The following is a 14392-nucleotide window of genomic DNA, read 5'->3' as shown; positions in this document are numbered from 1 at the left end:
GCCGGCCCAGATGACCCCATTTTAATAGCCCTATTCCAGAGTTACGTTCTGAGTTACTGGGTGTCAAAATTTCAACAAATGACTTTTTGTTAGCCTATGACATCACTTCTATTAATCATTGCCTAATTCTAACAGCTGCATTTATTGAGGACTTACCATGCCTTTTAACATGTAACATACAACGACTTTTCCATTTCCTCCATGCCGTGGGTGAAGAGACTTAAGATACAGAGAACTGAGCGACTTGACCGAGGTCACACCGTGAGCAGGATGCAAAGCGAGGCATCCTTGGCTCCAGAGGCTGCACAGTTAGCCACTATTGGTTATCTTCTGGTCTCTCAGTGCATCTCTCACCACAAGAAAAACTAAAGCATCCTTATGGCCCCTGTGAGGTGCTCTGGTTGGAAGCCAAGTTAGATGAATAGAGAATCAGAGAGCAGACCCTTTGTTCCACACAGCGCCATTGTTTCCCAATGAACTCAGGGGCCATTGTCAGATGATGCTCCTGAGAGTTGAATGGGCTTCAAAGCTTTGAAGAGGGAGGAGGGAAGCAGGAAGGCCCAGCATAAGCTGAAAGGCCATCCCAGGGAGATGAGGAGAGAACTCTGGGATTTTTCCTCTGTATCATCAATGAGTGAGGGGCTAATCTGCAGCTCACTGTGATGCTGTCAGCCTCAGGACCAGGGGCTGTGCCCATGGTACACTTGTATCTCAACCTGAAGCCTCCCTTTCTGTGCCCAGCACTGTTCACCACCAATAGATCAAAAGTAAACTTGGCATCAGATTCCTTGAAGAAAAATTCTTCAGCGCTTACAATTGAGACCTGTGTTTGTCCCCTAACACTCCCTCCCCACCAAAGGTCCTTCACATGGCAGGATACAGGGTCCCACAGCATTGGGACTCCAGCTCATCTGATTGCTGACTGCCTTCTCTCCATCTTTTCCCCTCCAGTGTCTTCACTGCGATTCTGGAACAAGTTAACATTATTCAAACCAACACGGCCCCCATGAGCAGCAAAGGAGCTGGCTTGGATGTGAAGGCCCTGCGAGCTTTCCGCGTGCTCAGACCCCTTCGGCTGGTGTCAGGGGTGCCCAGTGGGTGACAGTATCTCTTCTCCCAAGCCTTCCTTTGCCCCTTTGGACCTGGGTATCCCACTGTTTATAGAGGGAAAGGCATGAGGCTATGAGGGGGAGTGACTCTTTCCCCGGCTCCTTGTTGTTTGTGACAGGCCTTCAGGTCGTCCTCAACTCCATCTTCAAGGCCATGCTCCCCCTGTTCCACATTGCCCTGCTTGTCCTCTTTATGGTCATCATCTACGCCATCATTGGACTGGAGCTCTTCAAGGGCAAGATGCACAAGACTTGCTACTTTATTGGGACGGGTGAGTTATGCAGGAGTGTGGAGGGGTAGAGGCCCCAGTTCAACTCCAAATAGGGCCATCACAGCTAGTAAAGAAGCTCTGTGTCCAAGCCAAGTCCTCTCCCCACTGTCCACCTGGAAAGGGGCATCTCCTGCCTGGATTCATGAGAGTGAGAGCAAGAACAGCTCCACTAGGATCAGAGATTAGAGGCCAGGCTTGGCCACAGCTTGCTCTGCCCCACAATAGCAGGGACTGTCTAGAATGTGTTCTGGGGCAAATTTGGAGGAGCCAAGCCTTTAATGAGTGCTGAGTAGCAACATTCAAATGCTCCTCTCAGATCAGAGCCACCAGCATCATAGAGCCAGGACCCCAAGCTGACCCTCACTGTCCTCCCCGCCCACCTTCAGAGCTCCGAGCTGACATTGTAAGTGTGGTAAGGCAGGGCACTCTGTGCCAATGATAATAGCAGGATGCTGTTTTGTCCTAAGACAATATATTAGCAAAATTGCTAGATTTCAGTGGCTGAGGACATAGTCCAAAGGGTAAAGTGTTTCCTATGCAAGCATGAGGACCTGAGTTTGGGTCCCCAGAACTCATGTAAAAAGCCAGGAGCAGTAGCACTAAGGGTGGAGATAGGCAGAGCCTAGAGGCTTGCTGGCCAGCCAGCATAGACAGAACACTGAACTCCATGTTTAGCCAGAGACCCTGTCTCAAGAAATAAAGTGGATAGCAACTGAAGAAGAAACCTGATATTGACCTTTGGGCTTCACACACACAGTAGTGTACATGTGGTGTACATACAGTAGTGTACATGTACACACATGTGCTCATGCACACACACAGGCACATACACACCACAGGCAGATACACACACACACACACACACACACACACACATGCTGTCACACATACACATGCTCACGCACACACACACACACACACACACACACACACACACACACGCTCACACACAGGCGCGCGCGCGCACACACACACACACACACACATGCTGTCACACATACATACACATGCTCACACACACAGGCACACACACACACATGAGAGAGAGGGAGAGGGAGAAAAAGAGGGAGAGGGAGAGGGAGAGAGAGAGAGAGAGAGGAAATAAAAGACTCCCTGGGGGACACACAGGGTGTGATCTGAAGCTAGATGGACCTGACCCTGTGTGCTCTGTGACTTGCACAGCTCAACCCTGTGCTATTGGAACAGCTCTACTTTGACTCCCCAGACTGAATCTCAGGTCAGAGGATGGGAGCCCGTGTCCCCAGCCTACCCCAGGTGGACAGTGTCCTCCTCTTTAAATCTCAGAAGGCACGAGTTGAGCTTCAAGGGACAGTTCATCTTGGGAGTGGTCCTTCCAAAGTTCTTTTAGTTCTTCTAAAACATAACTGCCGCCTCCTGTAGGTGCCAACTGTCAGTTTTGGTCCTGCCCCTCTTCATCTCTGTTACTCTGTTCTTTCAAACCGTCCTTGAAAAGCTGGCCTCCAGCACTGTCCCCTTGCCTAATGCTACTGCTTTCTGCCTCCAGACATTGTGGCCACAGTGGAGAACGAGAAGCCATCACCCTGTGCTAGAACTGGCTCTGGGCGCCCCTGCACCATCAATGGCAGTGAGTGCCGAGGGGGCTGGCCGGGACCCAACCATGGCATCACCCACTTCGACAACTTTGGCTTCTCTATGCTCACCGTGTACCAATGCATCTCCATGGAGGGGTGGACCGATGTCTTATACTGGGTGGGTCTGAGCCTCCCAACCATCCCTGCCTTCTAAAAACTTACTAGAGGAGCAGGAAAAAAGGATTTATATGTCTGCCCCAGAGGCCAGCTACTGCTCAGTGTCGTTGGTTCTGTCTTGCCTTCCCTGGGCATCCATGCAGGTGTATGACCTCTTTCTCATGCCTGGAGATTGTCTAGTATCCCCGGGGCAGGTCTCACGGTGCAAGGTCTGCAAGACTCATGAAGGAGGTGAGGGATGGATACTAGCAGTTCCATGAGTTCTATGGAATTTTCTCTAGAATGTCAGTGACCCTGGTGTCCTGTGTCTTGGACTCCTGACAGACGAGAGGCCCTTTGGGTCTTCTCGTTGCCATTGGGTGAGATGGCTTTCTTATGTAAATATCACTATGTATCAGTTTTCTCTTCTATAAAGGTAATATACTACTCACATTATAGAGCTAGGGAGAAAACTTACAGAATTGTTAACATTGCCAGATATATAATCATCATTGCAGAAGCTATCTCACTAGGGAAAGCTCTTTGTTAGATATTTTTTTTAGCCCTGTTGCATTTCTTATTTAATGTGTAGTAGCACAACAACAGACAGCATCATTCCCATTTTACAGATAAGGAAACTGAGGCTCGGGGAGGTTATGTAAGTGCATCCATGAATCTAAGGAGCAACTGAGCCAGGAATTGCGCTCTCACCCATCTGGCTGTAACCCAGAACTCCCAAGCACAATGTAGTGCTGCCTGTGGGGTTGGAATTGTAAAACTGTCAAATGCTTTGCAAATATAAAGGATTAGTATGAACATTTCTCACAGGCTCACACTAGGGAAGCGGATGATTAAACATGTCAAAGGAATGTCACACATGCTATGTCACCTCCGCTACACATCTAGGAGGAGAGCACTACTATATCCTTATGAGATAGATGAGAAAATGCACAGAGATGTTGGGACACTTGGTTTGGGGTCACAGAGGATTGTCGCTTTGAAAAGTTTTGGCTGTAAAGAAATGGATTGCACATGGGGTCTAAGAGGCAGGTTAGAAGCTCCTGTGACTAGGTGGACAATGGATCTGCCTAGCCTGGGCCAGGTGCACAGTCAGCAAGGGTTCCTTGGGAAGACCTTTCAGCCCGGATCTTGGGTCCCCAGACTGGAAAAGGTCTTCTCATCAGACACAGATGACTACCCCCCTATGAAATCTGTGCAGACAGAATTGGAGACAGGAATTATCCTTCAGGTCAGAGAACTGAACTCACACTTTTGTCTGGACCAGGTCAACGATGCCATCGGGAATGAGTGGCCCTGGATCTATTTCGTCACCCTCATTCTGTTGGGCTCCTTCTTCATCCTCAACCTGGTGCTGGGTGTCCTGAGCGGGTAAGAAAGTAATGGCAGCTGGTGGAGGGGAGAAAGGAGCCCTCAGCTCATCTGTGAGCCCTGCCGGGCCAGGCACACTTCTCCCTTCTGAGCTAGGAAGGCAGAAAATACGTCCTTCAAGCTTGCACGTTTCTCCCAGTTTTGCTTCCTCTTGTCCTCCAGCACCCACACTCGAGTGTGAGCTTGTAAGCCCCAGAGCCTGGCCCTGCGTGTGTGTGTGCCACTACACACTACCTGGTCAAGCACTGTCTAGAGGTAGCTTGCCTGTCTCGGCCCTGTACTACTTACTACTTAGAGGCTCTGGGACCCCACCTAATTCCCTAAGCTCTCGGTGCCTCAGTGTTTGCATCTGTCAAATAATAATTGCAGGACCCATTTCCTAGGGTTGTCACGAAATGCATTTAAAGTGCTTACAACAGAATTCAGCACATACAAATTCTCATCACTAATGAATGCTGTTCTCGGCAGAGTATCTCAGCTGTGGTCCACCCCAGCCACAGCGGCAGGCTAGCTATAGCCTCAGCTCCCTTCTGGGTTGACATCACCTCACTCCAGAAGTGCCCCCCACCCCACCCCCACCACTGGCAGCCTGTAAACAGAACTCAGCAGTCTGTGAAGTTGGTTAGAGAAAACCCACCCTGGCTTTCTATTGCATTAACTAAAATGTGTGTTTCCTTTAATAATGAATGCAGGCAACTAACCACAGTGGCATTAGCAGCGGCTGTGGATTTTCCTAATGGAAATCATATCACATGTCCGTTGCTGTACTCCCTTTTACATACATCATTGCTTGGGAAATGGCGGTGGTCACTAGAGCCACAACAGGATTCTTGTAGCTAATGAAGAAGCACCTGCATCCCTTTGTTGACGTTTATTATATTTCTGTGGTTATATTTCACTTTGATCAGCTCTTTTGTAATTATATGCTCTTAGTTTGTACACTTTGTGACATTAGTCTGAGGGGTGATCTGTGGGTGGGCTTCATTGGGTGGACTACCAAAAACTTCATGCATACAGTGGTCACAAGTGCCCAGCTGAACACCACGCTGCCAGGGTGAGGTGACTGTCCTACTGCCCCCTGGGTTTAAATCTGTACTAATTGAACCAGTGTCTCTTCTAAAGCACATTTTAGCTCTGCGTGGTGGCCTTGTGCTTCCCTCTACTGGTCATAAGGTGCCTTGCACCATCTTCAGGTTCTTTGCTTCCTGGCCTGGTGACTGCCAGTTCCCCTTTGTGTTCAAGGGGATTTTCTCTGGTCTTCAGTCTGTAAGCAGAAATCATTTTAGGATAGCTTAAAAGGCCAAGGGGTGTGGCAAATTTGAGGCTTTCTGACTGGAATAATGGAACGTCCTGTCAACCCCTGACATCCAAGAATAAAACGAAGGAGAAAATGAGATCGTCTGGGAAGGAATTAGAGGCCTATAATAGTGTTTGGAAGTGTGCTTGGAGGTGGGGCTGGGCAAAGGAGAGACAGAGGGAAACTTTTTTTTCTCCATTTTTTAATTTAAATTAGAAACAAGATTATTTTACATGTCACTCCCAGTTCCCTCTTCCTCCCCTCCTCCCCTGCCCTCCCCCCCCACCCCGTCCCTAACTAACACCCTACCTATCCCATACCATTTCTGCTCCCCAGGAGGGTGAGGCCTTCCATAGGGGGGGTCTTCAGAGTCTGTCATATCCTTTGGGATAGGGCCTAGGCCCTCCCAGGGGGAAACTTTGAGGGTCCCTGGCTCACAGACAGTGCCTCAGACCACAGAGGACATGTCCAGCTCAGGTATGCCTTGTGTTAAGGAAGCTCAGTGGGCCTGCTCCCTTTCCTTTATCCCCGCCCCCTTCCCTCTATCCCCGCCCCCTTTCCTCTCTCCCTGCCTCCTTGCTTCTTTCCCACTCCTACCTCCCTGGTTTTGTTTTAGGGAATTCACCAAGGAGAGGGAGAAGGCCAAGTCCAGGGGAACCTTCCAAAAGCTCCGGGAGAAGCAACAGCTGGAGGAGGACCTTCGTGGCTACATGAGCTGGATCACACAGGGCGAGGTCATGGACGTGGAGGACCTGAGAGAAGGTTGGAGCCCAGAGCCATGGCCAACATTACCCTGCCTGATGCTGATCAGGACCCCTTACCCAGTCACTCCCTGGAGAACGCAACCTTATGTAGCCCCCCAAAGCCAGGTGTCTGGGGGTTGTTATTATTGCTCTGATAAAACACCATGACCAAAAGCAACTTGGGGAGGAAAGGGTTTATTTCACTCACAGTTCTATGATGTAGAGGCCATAGAGGGGTGCTGCTTACTGGCTTGCTCAGCCTGCTTTCTTATAGAACCCAGAACCACCACCAGCCCAGGGATGGCCTCACCTACAAAGGGCTGGGCCATCCCATATCAATCACTAATTAAGAAAACGTTCTACAAGCTTGCCTACTGCCCAATCTTGTGGAGGCATTTTCTCAGTTGGGGTTCCATCCTCTCAGATGACTCTAGCTTGTGTCAAGTTTATGTAAAGTTAGCCAGCATATCCAGAGACCCACTGAAAGGTACAGTGTTTGCTTTCAGAGGGTCACCAATGCCTTGTGTAAAGCCTTGCACCTCAAGATGAGAGAATCCAAATGCATCCTGGACTCTCCTCAAATCATCCTGGTGGCCTGCCTATGGTGGCCATGTGCCCTGCAGCCAGGTCTCTCCAGTTCATAGGAAGTCACAGCAGTGGGCCCACCAAGAGCCCGTCATCATAGGTGTCCTATCCAACGAGGCCTAGTCAAGTGTGGCTGTTCCCAAGGGACCCTGAAGGCCTATAACTGTATCTGTCCTGTCCTCAGGCAAGCTGTCTTTGGATGAAGGGGGTTCAGACACAGAGAGCTTGTATGAAATCGAAGGCTTGAACAAAATCATCCAGTTCATGTGAGTACCTGGCAGGGACACGGGGCCAGAATCCAGCTACCTCTCCTCGTGGCACGTTCTTGAACCCTTAGAAAGGTCTATCTGAGAAAACAGGACCAGTTCTTGCTCTGAGGACTCAACAGTGGCTAGATGCCCAGGGAATGAGCAATCAGGGAGGACCCTGAGCCGATGACCTATTTATACACCGCTCAAGGTAAAACAGGAGCCCTTGGAGACAGCCAGCACATTTGGCTGTACCCTCTGAGCAGATGATGCTGGGTGTTGGGAGCTTGCAAGAGAAAAGAGGGCAAATGTGGGGGTGGCCCTAGCTAAGAAGTCAGTCAAGAGGACACTCAAAGCTCTTATCTTTGTTTTGAGAGGAAGGCTGTGTCCTTTTTCAAATTCATACATAATTATAACCTTTGAAAGATCCAACAATAGAGAAAAACAGCAAAGGAAAAAAAAAAAAGAAGATCCCTGCTGCCCTTCAAAGAAGTAACCATGGTAACAGATGTGTATTCTACTAAGATCCTTTCTGTACTTTCATCTTACACACACACACACACACACACACACACACACACACACACACACACTAGGATATTTTGTTCTTGTTTTGCTTTTATATAATAGGGTTATTCTTTTAAATTACTGTCACCATAAAGACTAAAACAGTGACCAGTATATAGGAGACATTGAAAAATATTTGTTGGGTAAATGAATACACACTATCTTGTGACATGGTTTTTTTATTTAAACTTTTCTGCTGAGGTAAATTTTCACACTTGTATGTACCTGTACATACATGAAGACACACATTTTAAGTGTATTTATTTTATGTATATAGAAGATTTGCCTGCATGCATATCTGTGTACCATGTGCACGCCTAGTGTCCACAGAGGCCAGAAGAGGGCATCAGATCCTCTGGAACTGGAGTTACAAATGGTTGTGAGACACCACGTGGGTTCTGGGGATTAAACCTGATCCTGATTCTCTAGAAGAGCAGCAGCCAGATCTCTTAACTGCTGAGCCATTTCTCCAGCATCATACCCAACACACACATAAGCATGAATGCACGTGCACACACACACACACACACACACACACACACACATCTCTATCAATACAACTTTGGCTATTAAATGTCCCGTGGTACAGATGCACCATTTTATATTTAACCAAATTCTCCTGGTAAAATATGTCCCATTCTGGGTGGAATTCTAGAAGTAGAATTTCTGGGTCAAGGGTAAGTAAGCCTAAACTTCAGTAAGAGCTGTGGGATCACTCACCAAAAGGGTGTGCTAACTAAGAAAACATCTTTCCCACAGGCCCATCTGGATATCCTCTTTGAGTTAGTAAAGCTTCCTTTAAAAATGGGTACAGTTGGCACCACAGTGCTCTTCAGTGGAAATTAAAATGCATGCTGCTCCTGGCTTATATCTATATCTGGTGCCAGGCTAAGCATTTTGCTTGCATTGTCTCATTTAATTCCCTAGGAGATCATCATTGTTATCATTCTCATTTGAAAGGCAAATCTTTGCTCCTAAGAAGCCAGGTTTAAACTGACCCAGCTCTGTGGCCCATGCCCTTCATTTCTCTTGCATGCCCATGGAAGAGAGTAAGTGTGGCTGGAGTGTGGCGAAAAGTCATGGATCCCAATTCTTCTTTCTCCTGCAGTCGGCACTGGAGGCAGTGGAATCGTGTCTTCCGCTGGAAGTGCCATGACCTAGTGAAATCCAAGGTCTTCTATTGGCTGGTGATCCTGATCGTTGCCCTCAACACCCTGTCTATTGCCTCAGAGCACCATAACCAGCCACTCTGGCTGACCCATTTGCAAGGTGAGTCAGACGGAATGGAGCCAGGAATGAGCCCTTGGGACGTGAAGCTTAAACCTGCCAAGGGTGCTGCAGGGTGTGCTGAAGTCAACGAGACTGGGAACACCTTCTAGAAATTATGTACTATGCATGTTGGACCATTGGTCCAACTACCTTCTTCCCCAGTGGGAGAATAGAGACATCAAAAGAGAAGGTAGCATGCCCACCTCCCCCGGCCCCAGCATCATTCTGATCTGGGGCAGTGCCAATGACATATAGGGACAATTTTCAGATGTTTCCTCAGATATCTATGCAAATTAATCAATTATATATGATTGTACATAAGACTGTCAATAACTGAGAGTTCTAAGTACCCAAGTTCAAATATTGTTACAATATAGTAACCACGTGATATATATATATATATATATATATATATATATATTTTCATTGCTCATGACTTCAAGGAGCATACTTTGTCATAGGAAGAGTCATATATTGTTTCCAGCCCATCCAGGGAGTACAATGAAAGAGAAAATATAAGATGGTAAGAGAAAGAGTAGATGCTGATGCAGCATAAATCTAAAGGACACAGAGATAAAGTCTGATTGGTCAAAGGTTGACAGAGATTCCTGTAGAAGATGCAATGAACGCAAGCATGTGGAATAGTCCGGTGAATTAAGGGAGCCACAGAACTTCATATGTGATGGACAGCAGGAGCTATATGTATTCGTAGGGGTCCTTGTATGCTGCTGTGATGCATTGGGAGTTTAGCCTTGGGGTACAGGGAAGCCAATGAAAAACTATAAGCATAAACATAATATGATCAGATTTGAGGCTCTGAACGACCAGCCTTGGTAGAAGATGAGTGGGTCACCCTCATCCTTTCAGTGGATGGCCCCACTGTGAGCAGAGCTCTGGACTGTGACCAAGAACCAGTTCCCACAGCTACAGTTCCCACAAGTACCCTTCCCACTACGAACACCAATGTGGCATGAGTTATAATGATGTTTCAAGGAGTGACATACTGGTTGTTTTTCTCATTGCTATGACAGTTACCTAAAAAACAATGTAAGGAAGGGTTTATTCTGGAGCTCCCCTTAAGAAGGGACACAGTCCATTATGACAGGGAGAAAATGGATGCAGCATCATGGGGCAGATGGCACCTTTGTGCCTACAGTCAAAACGGTGCCACCAGATGAGGACCAGTAGTTCAAACCCATGAACCTGGAGGGGAACATTGCACACTCAAGCTATAATAAATAACAAGGAAGTCTCTGGGTGGCAGAGGCAGGGAGCTCATGAACTCACTTGAAGAGATATTTTAGACCTAGGCCTAAACCCTCAGTGGTGGTAACTGGGTTTTACATGCCTATGCAGGGACCAGAGACGGGACCCTGGGCCTCTGTAAGGTAAGGAGCAAAAGCCAGTACATCTGCTTAGAGACAGGTCCTAGAAAGACACATAAAAACCAATCAAAGACAAATGAGAACCCCCGGGGAGCCCAACAGAAGCAGACACAAGTACCCTTTTAGGAATGTCCTCGAGCCAAGGCAAATGAATCCCGGGGGAAAGCATCTCCAGTGATGAGCTCCCATGAGAGAAAAATTACAACTCAAATGAAGAACAGAGTTGCTCTGAGGAAGAGTCCCCAGCCTGATGCATGCCAGTGAGCTGAGCAGGAGCGTGGAATGCTGAAACACTACAAAGGAGACTAAGTTTAAAATGAGTCACGTAGGACTGCAGTTTTAAAGAGTAGAAAACAAACCTGCCATTCAGATGCGTGCCTGCACCCATTGCTTCATTCATTCATTGCAGCCAGTTTTCTAGAGAGCTGCTTGACTGTGCTGCACATTATCAGGCAGTGTTAGTAAACCCACGTGAAGATGGAACACTACCCATCAAGAGGTGAATGTGAGACTCCTAAACTGAGCAGACAAATGGATGATGGCGGTCCCGCTTTCTAAGATGGCAAAGACAGCCAATCACCATGTAGTTTTGACAAGCATTATCTGCCCTTGTGATGCTGGCATATTGAGTTTGAGGTACCTCTGCCTCTGAGACAATCTAATGGTAGTGTCAAAGAAGCTGATGAAAAAAAAATGGGTCTGGGTCGCAATGGAGAGGCTGGATCTTTGAAGAATTAAAGGTAGGAGTCTTTGGTAGAAACAGCAATGGATCTTTGCTTGTAGGACATCGCCAGATTGTCAGGGGATAGTGCATGGCTCAAGTCCAACAACCAGTGACTTGGTAAAGAATGTGGGGCAGATGGGATTAGGAGAAGACAGGGGAGTGCAATTTGGGAAACCCTAAAGAATGTGCTGTCACAGAAGCCAGGGAGGTGGTAGAGAGAGTGTTTGAAAGAGCAAGCAGGTGATGAACAGAATTGTGGGAAAGCAAGTACATGAAAGTTCGCATCTGCTGGATTTGGCAACATGGAATTGACCTAGAGCTGGATGAAAGAACGCAAAGAGACCATTTGGAAGGAAGAAGTGGGCAGAGGCAGGTGGATCTCTGTGAGTTCGAGACCAGCCTGTTCTACAAGAGCTAGTTTCAGGACAGCCTCCAAAGCCACAGAGAACCCTCCCCCGAAAAAAAGAAAAGAAGAAGTAACTAAGAAAGACAGTTACTGATAGTGGGTTTCCCGGATGGGGCTGGGCAAAGCACATGAGGACAGATTGCCTTTAGTGAAGCCCAAGCTCTCTCTACCAGGAAAACAGACTATGTTTAATGAGGAAGGATGGATTTTCATGAACTTACATAGCTTTTTTCCTGCTAACTAGGGTATGGATTAGCCTGCTGGACCTAAATACAGTTTTAGGTACCTTTGATGGGCAAAATTCACTAGGTTTTCCTAGGGGGGTTGTTGTTTTGTATTATTGATTGATTGATTGATTGACTTTGTGGAGGGGCAGAAAACAACTCTGTTCTCTCCTTCCAACATATGGCTTCTGGGGATCAATCTCAGGCCATCAGGCTTAGCAGCAAGCATCTTTACCTACTGAGCCATCTTGCTGGCCCTTTCCTAGGTCCTGTAAATTAGAAAGGCTTAAGTGCCTTGGAGAGGTAGGGCGTGTGTGCTGGTAGAGGCTCATCTGGGGCAGAGGCTAGGAGGAAGAGGGAAGGAAGCAATGCTCGGCCCTGATACCCTGATACTCTCTGCAGATGTCGCCAACCGCGTGCTGCTGGCCCTCTTCACCATTGAGATGCTGATGAAGATGTATGGGCTGGGCCTGCGCCAGTATTTCATGTCCATCTTCAACCGCTTTGACTGCTTTGTGGTGTGCAGTGGCATCCTGGAGATTCTGTTGGTGGAGTCAGGAGCCATGACGCCGCTGGGCATCTCTGTGCTCCGTTGCATCCGTCTCCTGAGGCTATTCAAGATCACCAAGTGAGTGCAGGCAGCTGGGCCCTTCAGGGGCTGACAAAGTCAGGATAGGGGAAAGGGGGAGACGGAAAGAGGAAGAGGGAGAAAGGAGAAAAGTAAAGCCCTAGAAGACGGAAGGAAGAGAGAGAGAGAGAGAGAGAGAGAGAGAGAGAGAGAGAGAGAGAGAGAGAGAGAAGAGGGGTAGGGAAAAGAAAGGGGACATGGAGATGAAGGGGGGACCAGACAGAGATGGGAATGGACATGATTTCATTTGTGCTTCTTCCCTCTGTGAGGGTTTGTCAAGCCCCACGCCCTCACCCCTGTGGGTACTTGAAACTGTAAATAGTGTTGCACCTTAAATACACCATTCCTTTTCCTGAACAATTAACACCAATACAAAATTACAGTTATGGTATCTTATAACTATTTCTGTGACTATGGTCTTTCTCTGAAAATATATCACAGCATTGCTCTTATAGGATTTGATGCTGTCCTCCACAGACTCCGGGCAACTGAAAGCACAGATGCAGGGCTCTATGATGTTCTTAGCATTTGTCCAGTGCTGGCATGAGCACAGGTCTTTCCTATCTCGGTGGTGTGTAAATAGTGAGGACAGAAGTTCATTCTTAGCCCTGCTGAGGAGTGTGGAATAATGGGAACTCAGGCAGATGTTAAGAGGCATGCACCTTGAAGCCAGGGATTCAGCCACAGGAAACACTTCTCTGTTATGTCCCTGGCGCTGAGCCATTGCCTCCAGCCCTTCCAAGCTTGGGAAAACCAGTGAGAAGGTCCTGTACAGTCCCTACCTTGCTGCTCCTATTCCTCAGGTACTGGACATCACTGAGCAATCTGGTGGCATCGCTGCTCAACTCCATCCGTTCCATTGCCTCTCTGTTGCTGCTGCTCTTTCTTTTCATTGTCATCTTTGCCCTGCTGGGCATGCAGCTCTTTGGAGGCAGATATGACTTTGAAGACACAGAAGTACGGCGTAGCAACTTTGACAACTTCCCCCAGGCCCTCATCAGTGTCTTTCAGGTAGATGTTCTGTCTGTGAAGCCCTTGTTCTGGGAGGTTCCTGAATCCTGCTTCAATATCTGGGAAGCCTTTATCTGACCTGTTGGTTGAATTCAGCATCCTTCTCACTTTCTATCACCTGTATCTTGAACCATGCAATACCGTAATATTTGTCTCTTTCCCTGGAGCTGTGCCTAATGATGCCTACTCTGTTGGTTTCTTTTGGCTCCTGGTGCCTGGCAGTGCTATAGCAGCTGTTGTAGATACTTGGGGTAGACTGGAAGAGGTGTGCTGCTCACATCTCTAGGGCAAAGTCAGACAAGCTGGAAGCGCCCTCGGCAAGCTTCGAAAGCCACAGGCATCAGAGCCCCATTCTCCCACCAGAAGCATAGGGGATACCTGTTTACAAGAAGCCACTCAAGGGATCATGGCTGCGATTCAGTGACCTTCAGAGCCACAGGCTCCCAGAGAGCTTTCTTAATGTGGAGCATGAAAATGTTCCTTTTCATATCACGAGTGTCTCACAAAGTCACTCTACCATGCCATACCAGCAAGGGTGGTAGGAGACAATCAGTCAGTCCTGTAGATGGCTTCATCCTGCCTTTGTTCCATTCACTGCCTCGCTGGGGACTTGACATTGATCCTATTTTTGGAGGCCAGGATAACAGAGGCCTGGCTGAGTGTAGTCCACTTCAGCCTGGGGATTAAGAACAGAGTGGTGGCCCCATGATCAAACTTGACTCTGGAGAGGTTTGATAAGACTTTTTCCAACCACTCCAGGCAGCCCCTTCAGTCTTATGCTCCTCCGCCCAAGCTCACTCACTCCCCCACTGAGTCTGCTCCTCCC

The 14392-nt window shown here is 47.9% G+C and overlaps 1 protein-coding gene across 3 annotated transcripts in view; it reads left to right on the top strand.

Annotated features, from left to right (window-relative positions):
* Cacna1s (calcium voltage-gated channel subunit alpha1 S) overlaps window positions 1-14392 on the top strand; it is a 63613-nt gene that overhangs the window by 16630 nt on the left and 32591 nt on the right. For all 3 annotated transcript variants that reach the window (XM_027417492.2, XM_035445209.1, XM_035445208.1), the window contains exons 4-12: window positions 952-1094; window positions 1229-1381; window positions 2907-3112; window positions 4376-4479; window positions 6393-6538; window positions 7289-7370; window positions 9028-9188; window positions 12330-12555; window positions 13359-13566. In XM_027417492.2, coding sequence (XP_027273293.1) covers window positions 952-1094; window positions 1229-1381; window positions 2907-3112; window positions 4376-4479; window positions 6393-6538; window positions 7289-7370; window positions 9028-9188; window positions 12330-12555; window positions 13359-13566 — 1429 coding nt within the window. The remainder of the gene's footprint in view (window positions 1-951; window positions 1095-1228; window positions 1382-2906; window positions 3113-4375; window positions 4480-6392; window positions 6539-7288; window positions 7371-9027; window positions 9189-12329; window positions 12556-13358; window positions 13567-14392) is intronic.

Source organism: Cricetulus griseus, chromosome 5, assembly GCF_003668045.3.
Source record: "Cricetulus griseus strain 17A/GY chromosome 5, alternate assembly CriGri-PICRH-1.0, whole genome shotgun sequence".
Classification (NCBI taxonomy): domain Eukaryota; kingdom Metazoa; phylum Chordata; class Mammalia; order Rodentia; family Cricetidae; genus Cricetulus; species Cricetulus griseus.
This window is presented reverse-complemented; position numbering and strand designations above follow the sequence as displayed.